Raw genomic sequence first — 13,041 nt, forward strand, 5'->3', positions numbered from 1 at the left:
AGAGAATTTGCTCAGTAGCTGCCTGTGAAAGTTGCTACTTTTCATTCTTTCCATTTTTTCTCTACCCCACCCTTCCTTAAAAAAACCACCAACAAAACACCTCCAGTACCAATGCAGTTTTCTTACTGATTTGACTCTGTGTCCAATGCCCATGATCAGCTTCCCTTCTTTCTTCATCTTATTCACAAACTCCATAGGTATAATCCCACTGTCGAAGGCTTTGCTGAACATTTTAGCTGCAGCATCCAGTGCTCCACCAAACCGGTCACCCTGGGTACAGTACACAAAGGGAGTTACAGCAAAGGACTCCACAGTTAAGGTAACAAAACAAGCACGAGATTATCTTCCCCATCTGCCCTGCCTACCACTGTGGCATTCATGAAAGTAAAGTTAGGCAGGCACCTGAGATAAAACATCTATTTATAACGCAACGTAAGTGCCAATACATAGCAAACACATCTCCACTAGCAGCAGAGCGTGGAAGGAAACACAATCTAAAGTCTATTTATTCACATTTTTACTCTTCAGTCGTGGAAGAGAATAGGCAACAATATAGGGACAATGCTGACAGCGATTTGGCCTCCATAAAATATTTCTAGACTCAAATGAGACACATCAAAGTAGTCTTGCCTACTAGAAAAATGCTCCAGGTTTAAAACCTAGTCCATCGAGCTATTAAGAGTTGAACTGAACAGAAATTCAAAGCGTGAGTGAAGAGACACAACCTGTCCACGGCTCTGCAGCCAGTCTAAATCTTACATTATTGGTAATAAAACCTAGCCAGAATAGCGAGCAACAAAATTAAATCTTCTGAATATTAGGCACTTACGATAGTAAGAAGACCTGAAGTAAGACTCGAGACAAGATCTTTTCCAGCTCTGGCACAGACGATGGTGTTGTGGGCTCCAGATACAGCAGGCCCATGATCCGCTGTTACCATCAAACACATCTCGATGAACTGGCAGGCATACTTCGGTAACCTGAGCAAGAGAGAGAGTAAAGTCAATGATTATAAAGAAAACCAAACAACAAGACAGTGTTACACTGAACAGTGACTTTTGTTTTAGGTGTATGACTGAAAAGTCTGGCTGGCAAGGCCTGAGAAACAGGAAAGTCCTTGACTTAGTATAAATATTACTTAAAGCACTGATGTTTTTAGTTGTTATCAACACTGTTCCTCACATCAGAGCCAAAACAGCACTGTACTAGCTACCAAGAAGAAAATTAACTCCATCCCAGCCAAAACCAGGACAAACAGAGAAAGGGAGCCGTAGGGTCACAATACCCATCAGTGCATTCTAATATCCTTCTCAGGCATCACGTTTTTATTCAGTTTCCACAGGAGCTGTTTAGCTCGGGGCCGAGGGTCAGTTTTGTAGGCTGAGCTTGCAAACACTCCGTGGGCATTGTGGGTTCCTTTGAGAGGAGCCGTGAGGCTGTGCTACAGTTCTGTTCATCCTGTTCTGCTGAGCTAGAGATTCCAGCTGGTGCCAGGAGTGCCTCTAATGAACGCACGATCAGATGAAGGCAGCAAATTTCTGCCATTCAGGATGTTCCCTGTAGGCTGGTTAGCAAGCGTTTGTAAACTCCCTAATCTCTCGAGTCAAGGTGACTATTGCAATAGGCAAGTAGTCAGCATGAAACAGGCCTAGAATAGAGAAACTTCCTCAACGCACCACAAAACTTGGGGAAAACTACATCCCAAGACTAAAAATGCTGTATGAAGCCTTGAAATGCTGACGCGGTCTCAAAAGAGGGAATACAGAGATGGCATTTCCAGTGAATTTACGTTCACAAAGGAATCCTGGAGTTACTTTTCTTTTTTAAAAGCCCATTAATAAACGCAAAAAACTTCAAGCCAAAGAATCTGTGAGCTTTCACAAAAGCTGCCTCACCTCCTTTGAAACCAGAGCAAGCCCAGAACCCCTCCAATTCCCATCTCTTCTTTGAAGACCTCAGTGATCGGCATCCCAGCATAAATCAGTTCCTGACCTCTCTCATCACAGATGCTTGTCATAAAGGAAGCCGGTTTGCGAATCAGACCCAGCTCCTGAAATTGCAGCATAAAGATGGGATTTTGAACAATCCACATGAGAAGCAAGGGGCAGTAGGAGGCAGAGTGGTCAAACAGCAATGCCTTAAAGCTTGCCCTCAGAGCAGCTGCCACAGCCTAGAACCAGCGTAGCCAGTGAGCTCACAAATAATGCTATAAAGCGTGTCATACAACCCCAAGGCAACACCATTATCACCAGAAGCGTCCAGAATCACAGCAAGTACCCCGTCTAGTTCCTAAGGAACCAAAAAGCAGGTAAAACAGCACGGCTTACCCTCGCCCAGGAGTAATCCATTGGCACAGTTGGAGGAGGCACTTCCTCAGCTGGTTCAATCACTCTTTTGGCCACAAGATCCTGGTAGACAGACCTAGGGAGAGAATCCATTTATCAACTGAAGCCCTTTTAAGGGATATAAGCATGGTGGTCTAAACCCAGACCTTAAAAAAACCCATAAAGAATAGAAGCTGCTTTCTTTAAGCAAGAATATATTCCTTTATCAGGTTAGAATCAGTGCCCTAACAGTTTTTGTCCCTGCTGAATGTGCCCTGGTGGTGTGACTTACTGAATGACCTCTCCCAGCTCATCAAAACTCCGGGGAACAAACACACCAGCTTCTTTCAAGGCTTGATTCTTTGCAACAGCAGTTTCAGAAGCCTGATTGGCACAAGCTCCTGCATGGCCAAACTGCACCTGCAAACAAGGGAGGAGACAGCAGTAAGGAATACAAGTTGTTTACCTGAAGAGAGTAAAACAGAATAAAGAACTGACTAGGAAACTGGTGACAGAGGAATACCAGTGACATCTGCCTTCCTTTTGGCTAACAGAACTCTTGGCTGCAACCACAGTCAGCATTGCAATATGCAGGGCGTTTTCTGATCTTGAATTGCTCCAGGCTTCTCCACTGATGTTCAGCCTCTCTAAATTCCAGAGCTGCTTAACATGCATCCTTCCCATTCCCACCACTCCAGAAGCACACTGCTATTAGAACCTGTTGTGTTCCCTGGGATCTTTGGGCTCCCTTTACAAGCATGCAGAATCCCTTGAAAACCTCCAGTGGCAGACTACAGAAGCACAAAAAGCTTTTATTATTTATATTTAACTTCTGCACGTTAAATTGCTACTGGCAATTCTGAAAGGTTTGGGCACAGTGAGAGACATTGTTGGCTTTCTAGCTTCCTGTTGAGGATACATACTTGTTTTATGAGTTTGCCCCCATTCTTGCACATACCTCTGAAGAGAACATGGTGGCACAAGTACCAATACACCAGCACACCACTGGCTTGGTGATACGACCTTCTTTAATACCCCTGCAGATCTTATACTCTTCTGTGCCTCCAATCTGCAGAAAGACAGACCACCAAGCTGGTTCAACACTGCATTTTTGTAGAAACCAGCTCCAAGATGCACATGGAACCATTACTTGTAATTTTTTTTTTCCTCCTTTTTCGTTGAGTAACAGCTGAAGTCTCAGAACAAAGCCTCCTTTTTTTTTTTTTTTTTTTAATAGGGGAGACTGCTTGTCTGTGGAATACATTCAACTTCTTTTGATTAAAGCAGTACGAAATAAAAACTGGGATATTCAAGAACAGTATGAATAACTGCCACATATCTACAGCTGTTATTTAGTATCCTTGCAGCCAGGTCAGATCCTCCCAAAACAAAACACACAGGTATTTCTCAGAGGAGTGAACTGGTCTCACTCACCTCTCCAAGTACTACAATCATTTTCACTCCTGGAGTATCCTCATAACGCAAGACATGATCCATAAAAGTTGAACCCGGATATCTGGGTAGAACACAGGGAAAATGGTAGAAGGTGAATGTGTTTCAGAAACTTTTCTGAAAGAAGAACAATTAACAGCCAACCTGCCCTTCTTCCTTCAAATTACTAATAATTCTTCTGTTGACTGACTTAAAAACAAACAACCAACCGTGTCTTTGTTGAAGACACAGACTCCTACCTGTCTCCTCCAATGGCCACCCCTTCATAGACCCCATCAGTGGTTCGGGAAATGATGTTGTTGAGCTCATTGGACATTCCTCCGGACCGGGAAACATAAGCCACGCTACCAGGACGGTACAGTTTTGATGCCAAGATATTATCCAGCATGCCTCCTGTGTTGCCTATTTTAAAGCAACCTGGTTTGATCCCACCAACCTACAAGAAAGTTAGAGAAGGATGTAGAGTCCTTTAAAATATACGTGAAAATGAGGAACATTTCTGTAAGACCTGATGTTTGTATAAATACTGACAACTAAGACAGTAACATGACCTTAAAATGAGAAACTCATGTGCACTTTATGACTACGGAGAAAATGGATTGTGGGATGTATTTTGCCCTTCAAAGAAAGCTGATCTGAAGATTAAGAGACAAGAGGACAAAAAGGTCATCAGTACTTACCGTTGCAGGCCCAATGATAGTGACTCCTTTTTTATCAGCTGTCTTGATCAGTTTGCGTGTCAGGGCCTCTGGAATGCCCTCAGCAATGATGGCAATGGTGCGGATCTGCATGGAGATGAAGAAAACCATTAGTACTTAACAAGCTGCAGGACAGAGAAGGTAAACAGCTGCTCAAGGGGCATGACCGGCTTCTGCCTCTTGTCACACCTCTGGGAGGTCACGCTGTACGCTCTCCCAGCACATGGCTGCACAGTCTGCTGTGATCCTCACAGCAGTCTCAGCGCACTATTCAGAGGATTTTTTTCACTGCCTTGCACATTAGAGCAGCACGGTATTTTCACCAGCCCAAGAGGTGCCGAGTTCCTCTTACACACGTTGCATAGCAAATTCTAACGCTGGACTTGTAACTCCAGTATCCTCCTTAGAGTCTGTAAGGAGTTAGCATTGAGGTATTTATCGGCCAAACTGGAAGACGAAGACAGTTTGCTAATGCTATCATGGCTTAAGAGACACTGGCACCCTGCTGACGAGATCTTCCTTCTTTTCTCGGGCTTCTTCTAGATCCCTCACTCACCTGTGGATAATTCATGGTTTCAACAGTGCTGTCATAAGCAGAGCGCAGAGATGCAAAGTTGATGAGAACATCCACCTCTGGGTGCTTCCTCATGGCATCTGACATGTTCTTGTACACCGGGATCAGGATTTCTTTGTGGCCCCAGTAGAACTTCTGCCTGTGGTCACCACTACAGAGGAGAAGATGAAAAAGCCCTGACCCTTAAGGCTACTGGAAAGACAAAGGGATACAGTGCATGCAGATAGAGGAGTTTACAAACCCCAATTCTCAGACACCAAGACCGACTGCAAGACACTCACTAGCAAGTGAGCGTATATGGGGAGGGACCATACTAACAGCAGAAGGTTCTTCAGAGTATAGAACAGAGCAGCATATGGAAGGAGACGGGCTAATGGGGACAGAGGCATCCAGCAAGATGAATAAGCTCTCCCAGAGTGAAGTTACCAGAGCCTCAATTCTACTCCAAGCTGGAAGACAGAATGAGGCACAGAAAGAGTAATGAATGAGATGCATGCAAAGCTGCGTTACGGGGCTGGGACAAATACTGGACTGGGGAAAGAGGAAACCAGTAAACCAGTTTTGGCAGCGAACAGCCAGGACAGTAACGCGAGGGCCAGCCAGCTTTCCAATTCTGCTACAGCAAGACTCTACCCACCCTGCCCCACACGCACTGTGGGGGATGCACCTAGGCAAGTTTCGCTGTAGGTGTTGTCTTTTATATATGGTAGATGCTCCAACTGGAGCTTCACTGAAGTCTATACTGTTCAGTCATTTAAGAGTGTTCAGAAATTGGCTGTGTTCTCATACCGGTACGTTTGTCACAGAACTTTCCAGGTTTTGCCAGCCTGGCTTCCTCCAAAAGGTCAAGCAGAGTCAGATAATTATAGGTAACCTTAAAACTTTTAATCCCTATTGCTTTTTCTTCATCAAACAACTGCAACACTGCAAGGGGTTGCTACTCATCTATAGATGTGGCTATGCCTGCACTCAGTTTTAGTACCCTGAGGTTTGCACTTGCTGAGAAGTTATCACAGAGCTGCAATTATCATCAAAGCTGCACACTAACAGTACAAGGTACTTAACTGTCAAGAGGCAAAATTCTCTGCAGGACAGAGGCTGATTAGACATCAGCTACCCTGGATGGCTGTAAATACCACAGAAATGAAACAAACCTCCTACCTTTGTATGGGTTCCCATCTCACTGTCTCAGCAGCAGGCCGGACAGCCACTCCTTTCCTTCTCGCTACTTGCCCCGTTTGACAGGGAGACCCCCCCACACACTTGTGAGGTACAGTAACAAAGCAGCTTATGCACAGCTGTGCTCTGGAGGTTCCAATTTGAAACACCCAGTAGCCTCTCATCCCCGTTAGCTGTGGGGGATGAGGTAAAAGAGGGTGAATACCACAAGAGAACTCTATCCCACAGAAGGATCCGCACTCTTCCTGCCTGCTAAGAAACTACTAAACTACTGCCACTACAGGAAAGAGTGTGAGCAAGATGAACGTGATTTTAGTTGTGGTGTGGGCTTTTTGGTTTTTTGTTTTTTTGGGTTTTTTGGGGTTTTTTTTGTTTTTTTAATTTTGTTTGGCTACACAACAGACAGACTGCTTTTGTCTATTAACAGATCTGCTACAATTCTGGCTAATACTTGGAGGGGGAAAGTCCAGCTGCTGTGGACACAAATCAAAAAAGTCTCAGACAAGCATGCAGCAAACAGCAGAGTGGAAGAAACCGTGCATAGCCTTACTGCCTCTGCTAAGCCAGTGGGCTGTTAAAGAAAGTCACGCCTGCCTTACTTGCTGAGTGAAGGAACAGAATTTGGACACCCTTTGAAAGGGCATGAAGTGGAACTTAAATTGTGTGGCTAACATTAAGCTGTTTCAACAGAGCAGCCCTTTGGGGGTTGATTGAGGGAAACATGAAGCAGTCTGCAAAGCCAACCTGACGGTGGAAGGGAGCACAGCAGAAGGTGTTAAAGCAGATATGTAGACTAGGGCAGAGCTACGCTTAAAGAACAGCAGAGACTAGAAGAGGAGGAAGCTAACAGAAGAATTTGAGGGAAACAGTCAGAAGAAGAATGCTGTCAACACAGGCTACTTACGTGAATGGATAAACCATGGCAGCTACTGACGGTTCATCCCGGGAGCAAATATAATCAAAGTCCAACATTCCTTGCACAGCGCGTGTCTGCATCCCCCAAATGATAGCTTTGGTGTGACGGCTGAACAGAGTTGTAGCTTTACCTGCTCAGAGAGATGGAGGTGGGGGGGGTGGGGGGGAAAAAAAAAAAAAAACAAAACAAAAAAACAGAACAAAACCAAAAACACATTCAAAATGTACATCTGTGCAAGACAAGAGCTGTAACTTTGCCAAATGTCTGCTGAAAGTCTCCTAGGTGAGTATACTCCCCTCCCTCCAAACTGAACCCAACAGATGAACTCCAGGATATAGTAGCCACACCGTTCAAATTAAGTAAGAAACTGTAGATGAAGCAGCATCCCCCTTCCCAGGATTCTGAACACAATAGCCAGGTTTTGGGCTTCATCAAATTGGGAAATGCTTCACCACAGGTAGCAGAGAGCTGGTGTAGGAGGGGAAGAGAGAAGTGAAAACTGCCTCTTCCTCCTCTCACATGGGCTATTCCCATTCCTCCCAGATAGTTTTATTCTGCAAAGCTGAAGAGGAAGTGAACTTTGAATTTTATTTATTTATTTGCATATGGCCTACAGTCTGGGAGAACCACAGGAGGTTTGCCTCCTATGTTTGTCAGGGCACCACAGTAGGTTGCTAGGAAATAAAAAAGAAAAGCAGGAAATGGAAGGGACACAGAAAGCAAAGGAGCTCTACATGCTCAGCTTTTATTTTCAGATTTTTTCGATGATCAGAATCCAACACAAACCCGACAGCTCCAAGAATTTATATATGGCCCAAAACTTGGCTGCAGGGGACAGAGTCACAGGAAAGGCAACAGTTCAGCTAGCGAGGATGGACTGTTTGCTTTAAGTATATTTATGCCACTTGGCACAGCAAAATGTTGAGTTACTCCCTTTGACTCCAGGCAGAGTTCACTGTAAAACTCTTAGGAACTCAGAACTGATCCAAGTTCTGATGCCAACTCAGTCTACCACTAATTTCTTTTTGGCTTTGAATTAAAGGTAAACAGCACTGGGGATTAAACAGGATACTGTTCTGGCTTTAACAAGAAATCAGCCGCTGTTCTCCAACCCTACACGTTCATGGTTTAGATGCACTGCCACATGACCAGTTATTAAAAAACTGCCTACCCTGAAAAACTCCATGTATCTTGCAGGTCCTTGCAAGAAGGTAGTATTAGTACTCACCAAAACAGGAAAATGCAGGCCTAGAAAGGTGATGCTATTTGTCTGAGACCACCCAAGGAAGAATCAGACTTCCCCTTCTACTGTCCCTCCCCTTATGATAGGAGATGGCTTGAAACTCTACTTTAACCCTGATTCAGCAGTTTCTTCTCATCCGGCACAAAGCTCGAAAGAGTGCTTAAAGTCCCTGTAACTTCACTGAGCACAAGCTTTAATGGTTTGCTGAACTGATAAGGCAACAAGAACATTTAGTTCATTCAGTGACTTTTCCATGCCCTTTAAGGCTCATAAGCACAGCACCTGCACTATTTTGTTTCCCTTTGAAACAAAAGGCCAGTTATTATGCATAGTTAGCAATTCCTTCTTTTTGAAAGCAGAGTACAGAGCTTTTCACAATATGCCTAGGTCTGGTTTTCTCTATAATGACTGGGGGGGGGGGGGGGGGGGGGGGGAAGGAAGATAAAGTTTGAGACCTGTCCTTCCCTCCCTCAGAAGCAGTAAGTTTTTGGGCAAAGGAGTATGTGACCTGCACTTGAAAAAACAGATGAGAAGTTCTTACGGTGATAGCTATATATGCTGGGCAGGAGGGAAGGACCAGACAACACTGCAAACTTTTGGAGAGAAAAAACAGCAACAAACCCAAGAACTAAAAAAAAAATCAGCTGCCAGCAAGGCCAGGCACATTCAGCTAGTCACGTGTCCTACCTGAACCAGGTCTTGAAGCTGGGATTGAATCTGTTAAAGAGAGAATCACTCATGCAACAATATGACAGAGTTGGCTGCTGTCAGCCCAACGGCAGGGCACCTGCAGCAGGGTGCTGCAGCTTCCCTCCTCCCCACAGCACTTGGGCCTTTTGGGTTTTGCTTTTGTTAGAAAACAAGCAGGCTAGAGCACTCTCCACTGTACTTTCCTCTCCAAATATCCAGAAATCAAGTTTTGCATTCTGCAGTCTAGAAACTTTTTGCTTATCCCAGCACAAACACATTTCAGGTTCAGGTGGCAGTTCCTTGCGCTGCAATCTTGATGGCACATGTTTATTTTCAATGTCTTTTTGAAGCATTGCTCATGCAAAATGCTATGCACAATGATTAAGAGAATAGTAGTGGGTTTTGTGATGCATTGGAACTAGATATGAATGTTGCCGTCATTCATATGACAAATCAACATCATATGGTTGTAATGAGGCCAGTATCCCCTCACATTCAGAGGAGAAACCAGTCTGTCCCCGCCCAGTTCTGCTGTTGTTTTATCCCCATACAACATGCTCTTACGCAATAAGGCTTCCAACAAATATGAGCAAAAGGCTGCCAAAGCTCTTGCATATCACCATGCTAAAGCAGCTTCCTACAGACTTTAGTGAAAAAAAGAAAACCAAACAAAAACAAACCCAAAATCCACCACCACCACACAACACACTACACAGTAAGCTCTGATCCTAAACGTGTGAGGAGTATGTCACAACTCATACTGAACTACCTGACTACACAGTGTTGCAGCAGCATGTATCAAGAAGGACTTTCTGAATACCTACACTGTTCCAGCAGCATCCTGTGGGAACACCCCCAGGTACTCAACTGGAAAGCAGGCCTCAGTTCAGCAACACAGCACAGACACCTGCTGTCCGCTGGCCTTGCCTAAGGGGACGTGGGAAAGCTGGAATTCTCAAACCATGCTGTTCCCTTTCAAAGGAGCATCCCAGATCAAGGCAACTCTGGCTCACCTCATGTATAAGCTAACAGCACAAGTGACAACATCCTAAAAGCACTTAACTAAATTCAAAGCAGAGTGAGACTGGTACCACCAAATTGCTTCCCTTTATATCCAGACAAAAGCGTTACTCTAGTCCACATTCTGTCTTTTAGGAGCAGAAGAGAACTCTTAGCAATCATTTCTAACGCTGGACTTACCAAGAGGTGCTGTCGGTTTTGCCTTCTTGGCTGGAGCGATATCATCTGGTTTGGACTCTGAGAAGGAAGCTGTTCTGCTTGGTGCTGGAGTCTGAAAGATTCGGAAGCCAAGTCAGTAAGGGACAGCATGCTAGAGAAGGTCTGGAGCATGCAGGAGGAGATGACCACTTGGCTATGCTGGTCTACAAAGAAAGTTCATTTTGAGGTAGGACTATTTTGGTCAAGCGAGGGAAAACTCCTAAATGACCAAGTTACAAAAACGTGACTTGCATCTATTGGGCTTTGAGGGGCCACGTTTTCTGCACAAGCGAGGGTGATGTTGGGAGGTCCCTCCTGATACACCATCCAGGCAGAGTCATCTTAGCTTTCCTAGAGCTGTGTACCAACACAGTGGTGGCCGAGATCCATTTCTGACCTGTTCAGAGAGGGGATGCTGCCTTCAGGAGGCTCCTCACAAGTGTTCCCGTTCACAGAGGGGAAGAAACTCACCGAGGGGCTGCCGCTGGCGTTGAGGAGGAAGTTGGCGGTGTGGGCTGCAGCAGGCGGTTGGTTGGGGATCGGCCGATGGCCGAGCGCCATGCCCACAATCGCCGTCATGTGCGTCTCCGTGCCAAAGACATGGATGGGGATCCCAGTGGTCTTCCCTGTGTAGGCATACAAGCACAGTCAGCCTTGGGGGAAAAAAAGGTTCAAGATGGGCTTCTGGCAAAGTGAAGCATTTAACCTTGAAAAGGTTCAGCAGAAAGCAGGTGGAAAAAACAAGATGCAAGAACAAAAATTAAGGAAGTGGTTGCTCCTTACCAACTTCGCCCATGACACGTAATCCTTCCTGGTAGTTTGGGCCTCCTCTTCGTACAAAGATCCTCACCTCATGCTCCTTCAGAGGGCCTTGGTAATCCTTAATGGCTCTCACGATGCCCTAAAAGAAACACACAGGACACATGAACTGGGAAGCCTGTCCCATAGTCTCTGGAACTCCTGGAAAAGATGCACTGTCAGCCTCAGCACATCACCAAACTGGGAAGGAACAGCTTCGGACTAAGGACTGTGGGCATTTACTCATACTTCCGAGTAGTCACTTACTTTAAAAGTGGCCGCGACATTAGTGAAGTTAGCAATGCTGCCTCCAATGATCAGGATTTTACCTGAGGGAAGAAACACACATAAACCAAAACTGGTTTTAGAACACAGTGTACTCTAAGATTATGAAGCAGTTCAGGACAAAGTGAAAAAATGCTGCAGTTTGGACTAGCCAATAGTTTGAAGTTGTGTTTAGCAGAGCCTGGAAGATAAGAGCTTTGCATCAAGTACAAATTTTTCCAGTAAGACTCTTCCAAGCCACATTTGCTTTTTGGTACATGGAAAACTACAAGTCCTAGCTCTTGCTTCAGAGATGACAGAAATCCATCACTACTTCACTCAGAAAACAGCAGTACATGAAAAGCTCTGCCAGGGAAGTCTTAGCATAGTAACAGCCCGGATTTGTTCATTCCGCCCCACCCCCCCCCCACCCCCACCCCCCCCACGCAGCTTCACAGCTTTGAAATTGCAGCGACTCTTACCTTCAGGATGCTTCTCTCTTGTCATGAGGGAGAGAATAGTCTTAGCATAGTCATAGGTCTGTTGCTCGCTTGGGGCTCCTGAGTATTCCCCATAATTAGCCAGTTCATTCACACCCCCCAGGTCACAAATGGTGTCACTGTAAAAAAAAAATATTAAGAGGTTAGTTAACCTCTAGTTAGTTAGTGAAGTGAAGCCTTAATAAAGCATTCCAAATTCCTGGGAAAGTGGGACTTGCAACAGAGAGATCAGGCTGTCTGCTGAAAAGAATCCTGCTCTCCTCTTGGTGCCAGTCATGATTAATGTTGCTGTTCTTCCCAGATACAATGGGAACTCAGTGCCTACCACAGCAATGATATTACCATAAACAGCTTTCAGCCATCTTGCATCTTTCCAAGTGAAAAAACCCGTATCTCAACCTCCCAGAATTAAATTATCTCTAAGGGACACTACGTTCCGCAACTTGGTAAGAAACACGCACAGCGTCTTCATTCTGAAGAGGTCCCAAGCAGTCGTGGCAGGAGAACGATTGCTTTAGAATCATCTCCTTTCGAGAGGCTGCAGCAGTTATATCAGTTATTTTCTTCCAGCACTGTAAATCCGCCCCCCTCTCTAGAAACCTTGTTCCTGTTACCTGTAAACCACAGAGGCACCACCACCAGCCACCATGGTCCAGATCCTGCCTTTGGGGTTGAGAATAGTAAGCTTCAAGCTGGCTCCGCTCTTTGCATCCAGATCAGCGATGTAGGCTTCCTGCAAAGACACCAGCACACAATGTAAACTTCCTGCTGCATCCTCCTTTTCCAAATCAGAGTGCTCATAGCGCAGGGCCCGTTTGGACGTGCAGAGCTCCCACGTATGTCACCTACAACCAAGGGGACAGCAGAACTACCAACACCATTTTTGTAAGGGAGAGAGACCCAGCTTCATCTCTCAGGGGCCAGGACCGATTTGCGTTAGGTGTTCTGCAAGAGAGTACTGAAATCGGACGGGAAGCAGGCAGCTGGCGCTATTCTCCCTGTAACAAATTCAAAGGGGATCAACCTGAGCATACGCTCAAATTTTGATTCTTGGGGGTGGAAAAAAATAATAATCATACCCTCCAAAGAATATCTTGTCTTTATAAGGCCTTCTGTCCCAAGTGAACTTCACAAGTGATTGCTATAAATAAATCTGACATTGCTTCTGGATCTGCACTCTACAAA

At 45.2% G+C, this 13,041-nt stretch overlaps 1 protein-coding gene across 4 annotated transcripts in view; it reads right to left on the minus strand.

Annotated features, from left to right (window-relative positions):
• The window catches only part of ACLY (ATP citrate lyase), a 30,326-nt gene that overhangs the window by 2,200 nt on the left and 15,085 nt on the right, over positions 1-13,041 (minus strand). For 2 of the 4 annotated variants that reach the window (XM_055789951.1, XM_055789952.1), the window contains exons 8-25: positions 12,471-12,585; positions 11,839-11,975; positions 11,360-11,421; positions 11,078-11,195; positions 10,766-10,920; positions 10,277-10,367; positions 9,074-9,103; positions 7,132-7,273; positions 5,031-5,199; positions 4,457-4,561; positions 4,016-4,212; positions 3,759-3,840; positions 3,283-3,393; positions 2,617-2,744; positions 2,328-2,421; positions 1,896-2,050; positions 830-980; positions 127-270 (exon numbers count right to left, since the gene is read on the minus strand). In XM_055789951.1, the coding sequence (XP_055645926.1) occupies positions 127-270; positions 830-980; positions 1,896-2,050; positions 2,328-2,421; positions 2,617-2,744; positions 3,283-3,393; positions 3,759-3,840; positions 4,016-4,212; positions 4,457-4,561; positions 5,031-5,199; positions 7,132-7,273; positions 9,074-9,103; positions 10,277-10,367; positions 10,766-10,920; positions 11,078-11,195; positions 11,360-11,421; positions 11,839-11,975; positions 12,471-12,585 (2,186 nt within the window). Of the gene's footprint in view, positions 1-126; positions 271-829; positions 981-1,895; positions 2,051-2,327; positions 2,422-2,616; positions 2,745-3,282; positions 3,394-3,758; positions 3,841-4,015; positions 4,213-4,456; positions 4,562-5,030; positions 5,200-7,131; positions 7,274-9,073; positions 9,104-10,276; positions 10,368-10,765; positions 10,921-11,077; positions 11,196-11,359; positions 11,422-11,838; positions 11,976-12,470; positions 12,590-13,041 lie in introns of all 4 variants that reach the window. The other 2 variants (XM_055789950.1, XM_055789953.1) reach the window with 2 other exon arrangements.

This window comes from Falco peregrinus, chromosome 18, assembly GCF_023634155.1.
Source record: "Falco peregrinus isolate bFalPer1 chromosome 18, bFalPer1.pri, whole genome shotgun sequence".
Classification (NCBI taxonomy): Eukaryota; Metazoa; Chordata; class Aves; order Falconiformes; family Falconidae; genus Falco; species Falco peregrinus.